General features: G+C 43.9%; 3 protein-coding genes across 6 annotated transcripts; all 3 read right to left on the reverse strand.

Annotated features, from left to right (window-relative positions):
- Window positions 1–2682: 2682 nt before the first annotated feature.
- Window positions 2683–4871, reverse strand: fuz (fuzzy planar cell polarity protein). 2 transcript variants are annotated; one of them, XM_084706781.1, is made up of 2 exons: window positions 4038–4871; window positions 2683–3854 (listed from the first exon to the last, which is right to left on the reverse strand). In XM_084706781.1, exons 1-2 carry the CDS (start codon window positions 4533–4535, stop codon window positions 3234–3236), a joined length of 1119 nt encoding a protein of 372 aa, XP_084562907.1. In that variant the 5' UTR covers window positions 4536–4871; the 3' UTR covers window positions 2683–3233. The 2 variants fall into 2 exon arrangements, with proteins under 2 accessions (XP_084562907.1, XP_084562906.1); XM_084706780.1 differs by having other exon boundaries at window positions 2683–4871.
- A 686-nt stretch (window positions 4872–5557) lies between these two features.
- On the reverse strand, window positions 5558–6777 carry LOC146270943 (guanine nucleotide-binding protein G(I)/G(S)/G(O) subunit gamma-5). The gene is made up of 3 exons (XM_084706782.1): window positions 6620–6777; window positions 6046–6194; window positions 5558–5830 (listed from the first exon to the last, which is right to left on the reverse strand). The coding sequence occupies exons 1-2, from the start codon at window positions 6698–6700 to the stop codon at window positions 6069–6071; spliced, it is 207 nt and encodes a 68-aa protein (XP_084562908.1). The 5' UTR covers window positions 6701–6777; the 3' UTR covers window positions 5558–5830; window positions 6046–6068.
- Window positions 6778–6862: 85 nt separating this feature from the next.
- On the reverse strand, window positions 6863–12345 carry ssx2ipa (synovial sarcoma, X breakpoint 2 interacting protein a). 3 transcript variants are annotated; one of them, XM_084706773.1, is made up of 14 exons: window positions 12157–12342; window positions 11122–11273; window positions 10793–10959; window positions 10356–10568; window positions 10001–10111; window positions 9749–9884; window positions 9553–9628; window positions 9110–9287; window positions 8873–9023; window positions 8603–8739; window positions 8347–8520; window positions 8111–8228; window positions 7682–7841; window positions 6863–7437 (listed from the first exon to the last, which is right to left on the reverse strand). In XM_084706773.1, exons 2-14 carry the CDS (start codon window positions 11180–11182, stop codon window positions 7290–7292), a joined length of 1830 nt encoding a protein of 609 aa, XP_084562899.1. In that variant the 5' UTR covers window positions 11183–11273; window positions 12157–12342; the 3' UTR covers window positions 6863–7289. The 3 variants fall into 3 exon arrangements, with proteins under 3 accessions (XP_084562899.1, XP_084562900.1, XP_084562902.1); XM_084706774.1 differs by having other exon boundaries at window positions 11140–11273; window positions 12157–12341; XM_084706776.1 differs by having other exon boundaries at window positions 7301–7437; window positions 7682–7755; window positions 12157–12345.
- Window positions 12346–13280: the final 935 nt, after the last annotated feature.

Here is a 13280-nt window from a genome sequence, read left to right on the forward strand (position 1 = left end):
CCCGCGTTCAGATAGTTTTTGGGAGGAGACTGTGGCCAGGCCATTCTGGAGAAAATGAGCACAACCCCTCCTATTTGGAAATGAGCCGATTTTGTGCAGCTCAAATTCTGTAGTCTACAGCAGTTCTATGTAGCCCACACTAAAACAGCGATTCACTGCTGGATTGATTGCATCATCTTCAACCAGAGCAGTAACTAGGCTACGTTAGGTGTTACGTTTCTGTAATACATTTTTAAAAAGTCAAACTTCACTAGATGTCTGACAATGAGTAAACACAGTAAACGAAGACCTGACAGTGTGGCCTCAGTTGATTGAATTGCATTTAGGGGACGTTATTCTATAGTTGGCATGGAGGGAATGCGGAGGATCAAATGCCAAACCTCATTCAAACTGGGGGAATCTGATGAGAAAACACATCTGGCTTCTGAATGTAGCACACAAACACACACACAGCAATGTGAATGAACACTGAGTTTGATTGGACTGCTGTGTTTGAGTTACTCTTCTGAAGGATCACTGACTAAAGTGCGTGCCCCATTGAGTACGCATTATTTAAAAAACTAAGCTGAAAGTCACAAGATGTTGATAAAGTCTGATTAGATTAAATGATGTATGACGTGCTTGGCATATGTCAACAACATTGAATTTCACCACCTTGAAAGTGATTGCTGCTGTATAGCTTCAGATAAATGAAACTTGTTAACCATCCCAAAGGTCAGGGGTAGGCAACCCTGGTCCTCGAGGGCCACTGTCCTGCATGTTTCAGATGTTTCCCTGCACCAGCACACCTGATTCAAATGAATGGTCATTCACCAGCTTCCATGGAGCTGGATAACGACCCATTCATTTGGATAAGGTGTGCTGGAGCAGGAAACATCTAAAACATGCAGTACAGCGTCCCTCGAGGACCAGGGTTGCCTACCCCTGCCAAAGGTCTACATCCGTAATGGATAATCACCAACACCATCCTTTTAATACCATAGCTGTGCCGGTCTTGTAACCTGCATGACCTGCTCTCTCATAGATGTTATTACAATGATTAACCAGGTTATTACACTACTTACTGATATTATGTCTGGCACGTTTTAGCAAATTTTGCATTGTTCACCCCTCACTGTTCAATAGTCCATTTAATCAAACAATGGAATCATGATACTCTGATAAAAATAATGTATAAAATGTTATTGGTGGACACTCGTGAATGTGTGTGTGTTGTCACATGTAAAGTGTTACATTGCATGATGAAGAAAGGTTTATTCTTAAATGTATTTAATATTATTATTATTTGCTAATCAAGAGTATCAATGCTCAAAAGTGTTTTACTTATCCACTTTACGCTGCGTTCCAAATTATTATGCAAATTAAATCTTTCTCCGATTTTCCGAAATAGTCGATACAAATGACAGTCAGTATACCCAATGATAACAGTATTTTTTTTTTCAAAAAGCACTGTTCCAAATTATTAGGTCATTTTCACACCTTGAGGGATCCTAAAGGGGCCAACCAGCTCTCTCACCATGATTCCGGCACAAAACACAACTCTGCCACCACCTTGCTGACGTTGCAGCCTTGTTGGGACGGATTGTGGCCATCCACTACTCCAGTGGTTCTGAATCCTGGTCCTCGGGCCCCCCTGCCCTGCATGTTTTATGCTGGGGACACACCACAGGATAATCGGGCCGATTTCGGCCCTTGCGACAATCCTAGGTAACATATGTCCCGAGTATCTTGATGGTTCCGCAGATTTTATCAGATGTTCCCTTGGTGTGAGGTATGTTAAGAGTGACCACACACTGTAGGAGCAAAACGGCAAAATCTAGGATTTTTTGTCCTCATGTTTGTGGTCTCTCAGTTTGAAAATCTTATAAAAATCTTAGTGTGTCCCCAGCATTAGACATTTCCCTGCTCCAACACCCCTGATTCAAATAAATGGGCAATTATCAACAGAAGCCTGATAACGACCCATTTATTTTAATCAGGTGTGTTTGAATCAGGACATCTAAAACATGCAGGCCAGGGGGGCATAAGGATCAGGATTGAGAACCATTGCACTACTCCATCCATCTGGACCATCCAGCGTTGCACAGCATTTATCAATATCAAAAATATAGTCTTCATTTCTGGGCCCACTGCAACCGTTTCTGCTTGTGACCTGGTTAGAGGTGGCCGAATAGTAGGTTTAAGCACAACTGCAGCCTCTGGAGGATCCGACACCTTGAGGTTCACGGGGCTCCAGAGTCACCAGCAGCTTCACCTGTCTGCTGCTTTGTAATGGCATTTTAGCCACTGCTCTCTTAATCCGATGAAATTGTCTAGCAGAAACCTTCCTCCTTATGCCTTTATCTGCACAAACCTGTCTGTGCTCTGAATCAGCCAAAAATATCTTCATAGTACAAGTCATGCTTAAGCTCTTGTAAAATGTTTTTATACCTTGTCAAAGGCATTGCACTAATTTGACACTTTTCAGCAGCAGAGAGACCCTTATTCTTTCCCATATTGCTTGAAACCTGTGGCCTGCTTAACAATGTAGAACGTCAATTTAAGTAGTTTTCCTTTAATTGGGCTCACCTGGCAAACTAATTATCACAGGTGTCTGAGATTGATTTCAGTGATCCAAAGAACCCGAGACACAATACCATCCAGGAGTTTAATTGAAAACAAAAACATTTTTGTGACAGTTAAGTGCAATTTGCATAATAATTTGGAACGCGGTGTGATATGGTTATTTATTTAAATATTTACAAATCTACAATACAGTAATTAAGAAAAGTCCACAGACATTTTCACAAAATAAGAGTACCAGTTTCACTTAAGGAAGATAAAAGGGTAATGCACACATGGTCTTCAGACATATCATGTCCTCATCTTTCAAACTAATTTGAACAGCAGTAAGTTACAGACATAAAACAAGGGTTATTTCAGCAACAGTGTATGCAACTTCCAGTAACTCAGATAACAAGTGCCCTTAATCCTCAAATAGTTGCGCCAAGTGTTTGCATTGAAACATAATCTATATCATACACAAGACTACAAAACATTCTAGGATATAGCCAGGTATGAGGTAAAGAATATGATTAGAATCACCTGCAGCAAAAAGCTCTTCAAGTATATTGTGCTGGTCATGTTGACACAGCTTTAATCCATATACAGTACAAAGCAGATCAATAGCCATCAGTCATTTGTCTAAATATCACATTACAAAACAGAACCCTGGGCCATTATCAACCTAGAAGCTAAGCTGTGGCTGTCGTGATGGCAGAAAGGGTCTGGGTGGCTACAGAACGCAGAGTGAACGTGGGCACAGAGAGTGGCGTGAGCAGATAGAGCTGGTGCTGGGGAGTCTGCAGGCCGAAACACTTACACTCCTCAGTCACCAGGTAGCACTGCAGCGGCTGGTGGGAGAAGCCCAGGGCGAAGTCCTCATGCAGAGTCTCCCTCTGTGGAGCTCCCTCCCCTGGGGACGCAGCAGCAGGGGCCTCCTCTAGGCTGAAGTAGCGCGTGGTGGTAAATGTGTAGAAGAGTCTGAGCAACTCCCAGCAGCGGGACCTGGAGGGTGTAGGGGCGTCAATGGGAGTAGCACTGGCGATGGACTTCACACAGGAGATGGAGCGACGTGACTCCCTGTTAATGAACAGCAAGGCCAGCACGTCGGGCCGGAGGCTGACGGTGTTTGGCAGGCAACGCTCCCCGACAGCCAGGCAGCCTCTCAGGGCCTCCACCAGGGGAGACCAGTAGCGTCCCACTAGCTCACTCTCAGCCCTGTGAAGGGAGGGGCTGGGGCCACACAGCATGCACACATCTGCCCCCGGGAGCAGCTGAAAGCGGAGCAGGCGGTGGGCCACTGTTGGGCTTCCCTGGGGCAGGAACACGGGGTAGTCACAGGAGACCGAGCCAGAGAGGGAGAGAGAGCGTGTCAGAGCAGAGAGGAGCACCACCTCCTGTGGGGCCAGACGCCACCACTTCTCTGTGGCCACGGCTATCCGTCCATGGATCATCAGGCAGCCAAACTCACTATCGGCAGCCTGTGTAAAACCCACCAAGGCTTCCTGGAGGAGGGTAGAGTTGGGAGGCACCAGACAATCAGCACAGTGAGTTAGGTCCCCCATGGTGCCCTCCAGTCTTTCCTCCAACAGTTGGTCAATGAGGCGATAGCAGGAGCGGAGGTCCTTCTTAAGCCGCTCAACGTTTCTCACATTGGCCAGTTCGTCCTGTCCCAACACGAGTACCATGCTGTTCCACACGTTCTCCAGCAGACGAAGTAGGTGGAGGTCCTCATTGGAGCTGCCTTTATGCCCACCACTCACTGCAATGAGCATGACACTGTCTTGGAACACCCTCCACACCACCTTGCTGCCACGGTCGGTCTCACTGCTTGACAACACAACTCCCTGGCCCGCTCCAAACATGTGCACTCCATTCAGTGAGCCAATGACAGAGAAAGGTAGTTGTTTGGAAGCACCCCGCGTGAACAGGGGAACCCCGCTGCTTGCTGTAAGACACAAGAGCTGGACTGACCCATCCTGGAGCATCATCATAATTATGATGGTTGTGGTTCAGTGCGTGCTCATTTGTCTTCTACTAAACGTATGTTGTGCCAAAATTAGCTAGCAAGCTATCCAATTTAGCACTACCGTGATGTTCATAACGATGCACTGAAGGGAATGCATGCACTCATTTCTAAAGTATAATAATAATAATAAAGTGGTCACCATAAGCATGCAAGAAGAATCGGATGGAGCTTTAGTTGCTATTATTAGCAAAGGACCTACCGCTAGCTAACTAACTAGCTAGCCTAGCTTATGTGGCAATATACACGAAACCGCACTAAGTAACGTTCCCACGGCAACAAGTAGTTATTCAGTCACATGATTCGAAATCACAAGAAAGGCAGATCCAAGACCAGTTTAACTTCAATTCCACTGAAGAACCCGAGGAAAAAGGCTGGTCTTAGTTCCGTTTTTAAATTATTGTACTGTAGCCTTTACCGCTTACGCCTTCGTGCTTTGTATCGATAATATCTGCTTGCTTGGGCGGAGTTTTTGTCTGAGAAATGACAAAATGTAGAATCCCGAGGTTCTAGTCAAGATTTTTTATTCTACTGAAATTTGAAACGTTGAAACGAATTCCTCAAAACTCAGTTGTTGAATCACAAAATATAGGTGGCGAATATGGACCAGAAATTGCAGTTTGAATGTTTATACACCCGTAATTTGTTTTACTGAAATACTTGACGGATCAAGTATATATAGTATGTATAGTAAATAGTAGAGCAATGAAACAAACTAGTAGATGTATGGTCCAGAATGTTACTTCATCATGTGCCCCCACTTTTCCTTTACTAAAACTACTGTTACCTAGAAGTGCATGCAGGTAACAGAGTATCTACATTAAAACTCGGAGGATCAATAATCAGGTATCTCAACTAAGATTCATGCAAAGGAGTAGCCTACAATCATGACCTACGTAAAATATACAAATCATCAAAGCCAAAGGCTAATGAGAACAGGGTCTATCTCCAGTCACTAAAGAATAAAAATAGAAAGAGATGTCCAAACCATTTATGTAGAAGAGCAAGAATGAGTTTTATTTTCTAAATACAAAAAGTCAAGACCAATGATGGATAAAATAGAATAGAAAAGGCACCATAATTTACTTAAAAACCACACTCTGCCATGAAATCTAAACCAGTCTTCTCCCCCCAAATGTGGCTGTAAATAGATGGCAATATTCCAGACAAGAGTCAGACACTTTGAAACATCATGTGGCATTGGAATGCCTTGGCATGGAGGTCAGTGAGGTCAGCATTTCCCTGTAGCATCAAAATGAAGGCCTGGAAAGACAAAAACATTTTTTTTTTTTGACTGGTGTTAAAATAATTCCAGCCAAGAAAGCAATGACAAACAGAACAGTGTCATATCAACTCAATGTCAGCAGAACCTCAGCGTCTCCTTAAAAGACTGTTGGGGGATAGGATCCAGCCCCTTCCTACAATGTTTAATAAATGAATGGTGAAGACCTCTATAAAACCAGTGCTAATCAACTAACCGAAAGAATGCAGTGGATGGGTCTTATAAAAAGGAGCACACTCTCTGTGGTCTGAATGGATTGGTACTAGTGGAAACTCCAGTGAGCAGGGGGTCCTGGTTGGCATTCTGCATGCAGAACTGCTGGAGATCTGCAGCGGCCTGAGAAACCTGGATGATCACAACAGTCACACATTAACTCACACATTAATGGCTGATGTTTTAAATACTGTTCTGCCGAACTAATTGACATGGCTAGTTGGTGAACATGAACTATTGACTCCAGTATCCACTGTTGTGTGTGGATAAAGGGTGGGACTAGGAGTCCATTGCTGTGCTACCTAGCTTGACATTAGCCATGGTCTCTGTAGATAAGTTTTTATCGACTTTCTACATAAACACGATGCTTTTTTTTTCAAGAATGTGGAAGGAGAAGGTTGTAGGCTACTAAGATGGTTGGTTAGCTTGCTAGCCAGACGCCCTGCATCTATGATCGGTGCCTTCCACGCCCTTAGCATACTAGCTTTGGCTAGTTAGCACTATAGTTGACCGATAGTTTTCTATTAGCATATTTATTTAATAAAATAAATCGTTACCTTTACTCTGTTTATACTCGCTTCAAAGCGTAGCTGCTGTACAACTTTCTTCATGGCGACTAGATTTGATGAACCAGACATCTTGTAGAACGAGGCTATCACGGCTGCTAGTTGTACGTTTAAACAAAGTAGCAAAGGCACATATCCGGTAGATTTTTCCTTTCTATTTAACATTCACGGTTTTGGTGACGCCTCTATTAACCTGCGGTAGGGGGTAGCAAAACACCGACAATAAACTGAAAAGACAAAAAAAATACTTTATTGCACTGTGAAAGCAGCATATCATCTTTAATCTGAAACTATAGTTCTCATACCAAAAATTAACCATTCATCTGGAGTGAAGAAAATATGTAAACTTTCACATAACCCCCCACCTAGCTATCAACATTGTAAAAATATGTAGTAACAATTATCCCCAAACATCCACAAATAGGCCATGGCTACTGCCATAACATACAATTCTAACAATCTTCTAGACTTGGCAATGGCTTAATAATTACTGACATAAAAGTGCTGTATAATCATGTTCTGGAATAGGATCAGTCACAGGTACATTATTCATGATAAAACAATATGTAAAGAGCGTCTGTGGCCTCCTAAGGCAGTGTTGACGACTGCAGAACTAGGCCATCTGTTGAGAGGGGTCCAAAGCAATGGCTCTGTATGTTCTTTAGTTGAGGCTTCTTTGATCTCCATCAAACGAAAACATGCTGTAATCTTCATCTCCATGTCTTTGCCTGATCCTGACTGGACTATCTCCACCCTGTGTGGTGTTTGACTCTTGCCAGCTCCCCCGCTTTGACTGGGATCTGGAGGAACTGTGGAAAAAGCCCAAACAAATGTTTCAGCAAATTACAATGTGCTTTTGCAAGATCAGCCCTCACCCTAGGATTATGTGCTGTCAAATATATAATGTCAACAAGTACAAAGCTGCCTGGATCACATGGAATCAACAGCCTATGTTAAAACAAATGAAAATGATGCTTACCACACTTCTTAAGGTCTACACTTCATCCATCTCTAGCAGTGATGGAGCAGGGCCATCAGTGAGGTAACTCTTACCTGCTGTTGGGGATGAGGCGGAGTGTGCGGTACAGATCAGCTGTGGATGGCATGCCACTGCCATGCGGCACACCCTTTGGAGTGGAAAAAACAGCATACGTCTGTGATTTGGTCAGCTGGGCTGGAGTGGATGGTAATCTCCTCATCTCTGGTTCACTGCCTATGGTGGGTAAGAGGCTTTGTAAACTAGCCACAAATACTGTAGTGTACAGACACCAACCAACAACAAACGAATATACCATGACTAGATACTAGGTGACACTTAACAGATCATAGTAAGGTTGGAATATAGTGCACCTGCATCACACTTACAAAACCGATATACATTATATATACAGTATATTATATATATATATATATATATATATAAATAATAATAATAATAACAAAATGTCAGAAGCAAAGTTACTCATCATCATTGCGACTTACGGATTGATAAGGCACTTTGGTTGTCAGACATAGAATGTCTCTTGCGGTCCACAAAAGGAGTCAAGTTAAAAAACTGATTCTTCAGCCAAGAGGCACGATCCTCCTCAAAAGACTTTTTCTGTGGAACGCCATAGTGAGAAATTAATATCTTCACAATACTCAAATCAACTGCAAAAACAATTATCTTGTGTATTATAAACACAACGTTTAAGCTGTTGATAAACAAGTAGCAATACCTCATGGCCCAAGCGGATAGCAGCATCTGTAAAGTTCTTTCTCTCCCTCTCAAAGTTTCTCTTCTGCTCTTCAAAGAGCTTCCACTCCTCCTTGAGTCTCTCTTTCTCCTCCAGTGTGTAGCCGTCATTCAGCACCGCCGCAGTCTCGTCGTCGTATGGAGAAAAGAGCTGTTGCTGCACACAGACACAACCAAGGGGTCAAAGTACATTTGGTAGCTGTACAGGAAACGTTACATCTCCTGGTCAAAGCCCTAACCTGTAAGAGCTGCTGCTGGGTCTGGATAAAGTCTTTGCACTGCTGCATCTCCAACCTCATCCTCTCCATCTCCTCCTCGTGGATCTCTCTGGAGACCAGCTCTTCACCCGCACCCTGCTGAGACTGCACCAAGGACGCTGGGAAACAAACATCATTTTGTTGAATGTGGAGTAACAAAACGTGCTTTGTGAACATGTGAACTTGCCATATTTGCTCGTTGTGCTCAATGCGATCCATGCTGCTAGAGAAGGAGAGAGTGCGGCCGTGTACCTTGGCTGTCCAGTCTCTCCATGTGGCTCTTCAGTCTCCTCCACTGCTGGCGGATGCTGTTGGTGAGCTGCTCCCGAACATGCTCACACGACTGGTCCAGGGGTTCCCTACTGGAGTCCCAAGCCACCTCCTCCTCCTTGTCCGAGAAGGCCTGAGAACGGTTCCACAACGCCAGATCATGAAGGTGAACGGATTCTTCCCAGCGTGTCCTCCAGTAGAGCAGCTGCGAGTGTTTACCTGCTCCAGACTGTCCTCAGCGATGGCTCCCCTGGAGGGCTTCTTCGGGCTCAGGATGGACACCATCTCCTTCTTCATCTGCTGGAGCACTTTCTTCAGCTCGGCGTTCTCCAGCATCAGGGCCTTCTGACGCTCCTCATACTCATTCAGCAGGGACTTGTACATCTCCCCCTCATGTCTGCAATGGGAAGTTTACAGAGGTTTATTCCATTTATACTCTGAGTTTTCCTGTGGGTTTGTCCTTGTCTTCTTTGGGGGTCTTAGGTTTGTTTAGATATAGTTCTATGGGCGTATGTGAACCTGTCTGCGACAATGCTTGTAAAAAAGGGCTAAACAAATCAGATTTGATTACACAAACATAGATTGTAACTATATTTTGATCAGTTCGATGAACGGTGAATGGCAAGGATGAAGTAATGTACAGGATGAAGCGTTGTACCAACCTGGCCTCCATCTTTCCTGTCTTCCATTGGCTTCTTTTTCCATCAGACCGCCCCAAGTAGTTTAACACATCAATTGCTAGGGGTGGAAAAGTAGACAATCCATAAACGGAGCACATTTTTTTTATCTCTTAACTGAGGAGAAGTCATTGAGTGCAACCATTCACACATTTTGTCGAAGATAACGCTGCAAACCTACTTATTTTCTTATCTCTTTTGTCCACCAGTAGCTGGCCTAGGCGTTCCTTAAGCTTGCTCGACTCTCTCTCCTTCCTCTTGGCATTGTGGCTGTACTGAGATGCACGGCTGGTGATGATGGCCTGAAGCTTCTGAACCTGATCCATGTGGTAGATTAAAAGGTTTGAAAGGTTTAGAAGCGCTACTAGCTAGTGTGTTTGACGTCTTTTTAATTGTAATCCTGAATGGAGAAGTGACAATTTGGCAGTTTTACCTCTTCTTTCTCCGTTTTGAGGCAATTCTGCAAAGTCTTGATTTTGAGCTGTAGCTGCCTCTCTGTCTCGTGTAGTCCAGATTTCTCCCTTTTGGAGAACTCCAACTGATCCTGGAAGCAAATACAGATTTGTACGAAGCCCTGATAAGAGGCAGATATCAGACACAGTCAATGTACTACATATACCAATAATTTCGCCTGACATTAAATATAAAAACATTGACAAAACATCATATTTAATTAGGGACTGTGCTGAGCTCCAAAAATGACACTAACGGTTGCAGTTCACAGTACTCATTTCAAAAGTGAGTTGAGGGAACAGGAGGCAGTGTCTGACAGTGGTGAGAGAGCCGACCTTGAGTCTGCAGTTGCTGATCTGAAGGTGTTCCAGGGTGCCGCTGGTCTTGACCTGCTCTGTCTCCAGCTCCTGCAAGGAGAGCTGACTGCGGCGGTGCTTCTGCAGCAGCTCATACATGACGTTCAGGGCTGCCACGGTGCTCTGCCTGCCCGTCCCCTCCACTGAGCAGGCATCCACGTACATCAAGGGGAGGCCCAGTGAGCTCATTTCCTGTGGAATCCGGTGAAGGGGGTCAGTTTGATCGTTGTCAACACATTCTTAATGTCCAAGTGTAAAAGGAAATCTCTTTCAAAGGGTTACAGGCCAGGTTCCAATGAGAAGCTACAATAGGGAATCAATAAAACAATAAGAAAACACATGCACAGTGCATGCAAAGTTTATGCATGAAATCTTTAAGAGACGCTCTATAGCAATTAAAGGAAGACTTGCGGTACCTGATTTATGTAGGAGGTGCACTGGGAGACGTTATCCTCAGTACAGAAGGCATTCAGGACATTGTAGGAGCTCTTGGACAGCAGCATGGAGGAGTGCATCTCAGGATGGTTGTTCTGCCTCGAGGGGGACATTGTTACCCGAGATATCCTTGAGAGGTCATGGTGTTCTAAACAAAAGGGAAAAGAGAACAAAGGTTTCCAGGCGTCTTCTCTTGACAGCTAGGCTGAAATCATGGTTTTAAAACAAGGACACAAAAAGTGCTATCTAACACATTCTAAATATAGATTGATTTTTTTGTTACATGAATATTAATCAAAAAATCAAGTACCCGAAGTGCATCCATTACCTAAAGACGGCTCCATTATTTCTGTCGTCCACCAGTCTCCCATGTCAACCGAATGTCAGGACAGAGGAGAATTCATCAGGGAAAAATATATACAGCCTCCAGGAGATTGATGGCTTTTACACTGGGACAAGGTCCTGAAATAGAGCACCACACTATGACATAAGGGACAAATGCAGGATAATCTGGGTCGATTCTCCACTATCACAGGATTAAACGTCATATGTGGGCCAGTGGTAGACAGAATGGGGATGGGTAGGGCTGTTAAGGTTGGCTGCTAAAATGAAGCAATGGAAATAGAATTTTGTTAAAGCTGGGAAAAGCACTGTTTTCCTGAGAAAAATGGTGTACAGACTTAATGTATTTTTTGAGAGTCTTAATGACTTTCTGGTTAAACAAGATAAACGACATTGTACCTTGCCACTCCCACTAAGCACAGGAGTGTAATTCACATGTACGGCCTCTTTGACACATTATATAAAGGGCTGAATATAGACTATACTGTGGGAAAACAGCCAGGAGTGCACAGCAGTAAAGGATAGGTTACTAATCCACTTATTCAGACAGCTTGGTTCTTATCTGAACTGACTCTTGGTGCAACTTGTTTTGAAAGGCTGCCGCACTGGTAGCCAACATTTTGCGAGTTTAGATATCCAAATGCTATAATATGCTGGAAAACAAGGGTACCTATAAGGAGCTAGTTCGCTACATATCACCATTCTACAACTTGACCTAAATTACTCCGTCCCAAATACACGTATAGCATATGCATCGTATAAATATAGCTCTACATCCACTTGATAGCCAACTGTTAACTACAGAAGACAACATTAGCCTTGCTTAGCCCACATAACTCCTGGAAAGTATAGCTGTTTTGTCGGTGAGCGTTAAGTTAAGCAGTAGGCAGCTACAGTACAGTACTGTAGATTCAATACAAGATAGAACTAATAGCCTAGTCTTCACGTTACTTACGTTAGCTAGCACTAGCTACTGTATCATGCTTAAAACCTTGCTACTCACAGGTGAGTTGATCTCAATTCGATATGACCTCGTTGCAAAGCAGGTTTGCCACTAGACAACTAGCTATAGCTTGTCTTTAGGTCGATCCAAGACCACAGTCTTGCGGGCACAGGTTGCTTTAAATGATGTTTGAAGTCGACCTCTTTCTTGAATCAGAATGAACCTCACGGTCATTGGTGACTGCGTTGTCAAGCAACAAGTATCTGGCCGCCGCATTGGATATGCGCCGTTCACCTTTGGGTTTATGCAAATGAGGTCAGGTGCGTTTGGCACGTTTCTGACCGGTTGCACACAGACATGAAGATTGTTTAGAGTTTATTCACATTATTTTAAATCATATTGTTTAAATGTGGTAATGTGTAATAATACTATAATATGTTTAGTGACATAATATGTGAGCATAGATTGTTGACATCTTAAATCTGAAACTGAAGCCGTGGGCAAAAACGAATTATTATGGTTATGTAAGATCATGTAAGTTAACACCACAACAATGGCATCAATAACTGTAGTAATAATAATAAAACCACACCATGATCATAATAGTAACAACATAACATTAAAGTGTGGGGGTGGGGTCAGGGGTCGCCAGGCCTGCAAGTAGGAGTTGTATTCATTCATTTTGATTCATTCATTTTGTCCAGATATAATATCAAATGAATGACCAGTGTCTTGAAGGCTGACATTTTGTCCAGAAGGCTGACATTTTGTCCAGATATTCAGGACATTCAGGACATGCAAATCAAATGAATGACCAGTGTCCAGAAGGCCAGCTGAAGTGGCTCGGGCATCTGATAAGGATGCCTCCTGGACGCCTCCATGGTGAGGTGTTCCGGGCACGTCCCACTGGGAAGAAGCCCCGGGGAAGACCCAGGACACGCTGGAGGGACTATGTTTCTCGGCTGGCTTGGGAACGCCTCGGGGTCCCCCAGGAAGAGCTGGTGGAAGTGGCCGGGGAGAGGGAAGTCTGGGCCTCCCTTCTTAGGTCGCTGCCCCCGCGACCCGATCCCCGGACAAGCGGCAGATGATGGATGGATGGATGGTGTCCAGAAGGCTCACATCTTGTCCAGAAGGCACTTCTCACCTTCCATAGAACTGTAAAATCTTATCTAGACGTTTTTGGG

The sequence above is a fragment of the Hypomesus nipponensis genome, chromosome 10 (genome assembly GCF_054491055.1).
Source record: "Hypomesus nipponensis isolate SF chromosome 10, ASM5449105v1, whole genome shotgun sequence".
Classification (NCBI taxonomy): Eukaryota; Metazoa; Chordata; class Actinopteri; order Osmeriformes; family Osmeridae; genus Hypomesus; species Hypomesus nipponensis.

Bases quoted from the DNA above. Each gene is read 5' to 3' on its own strand.
- fuz (XM_084706780.1), bottom strand. From the start codon at position 4,535: ATGATGATGCTCCAGGATGGGTCAGTCCAGCTCTTGTGTCTTACAGCA.
- LOC146270943 (XM_084706782.1), bottom strand. From the start codon at position 6,700: ATGTCTGGTTCATCAAATCTAGTCGCCATGAAGAAAGTTGTACAGCAG. The intron at 6,195-6,619 runs GTAACGATTTAT...GTGATCATCCAG, and splicing joins CGAGTATAAACAGAGTAAAG to GTTTCTCAGGCCGCTGCAGA.
- ssx2ipa (XM_084706773.1), bottom strand. From the start codon at position 11,182: ATGGGAGACTGGTGGACGACAGAAATAATGGAGCCGTCTTTAGGTAAT. The intron at 10,960-11,121 runs GTACTTGATTTT...CCTTTTGTTTAG, and splicing joins AGGTAATGGATGCACTTCGG to AACACCATGACCTCTCAAGG. The intron at 8,229-8,346 runs GTATTGCTACTT...GGCGTTCCACAG, and splicing joins CTATCCGCTTGGGCCATGAG to AAAAAGTCTTTTGAGGAGGA.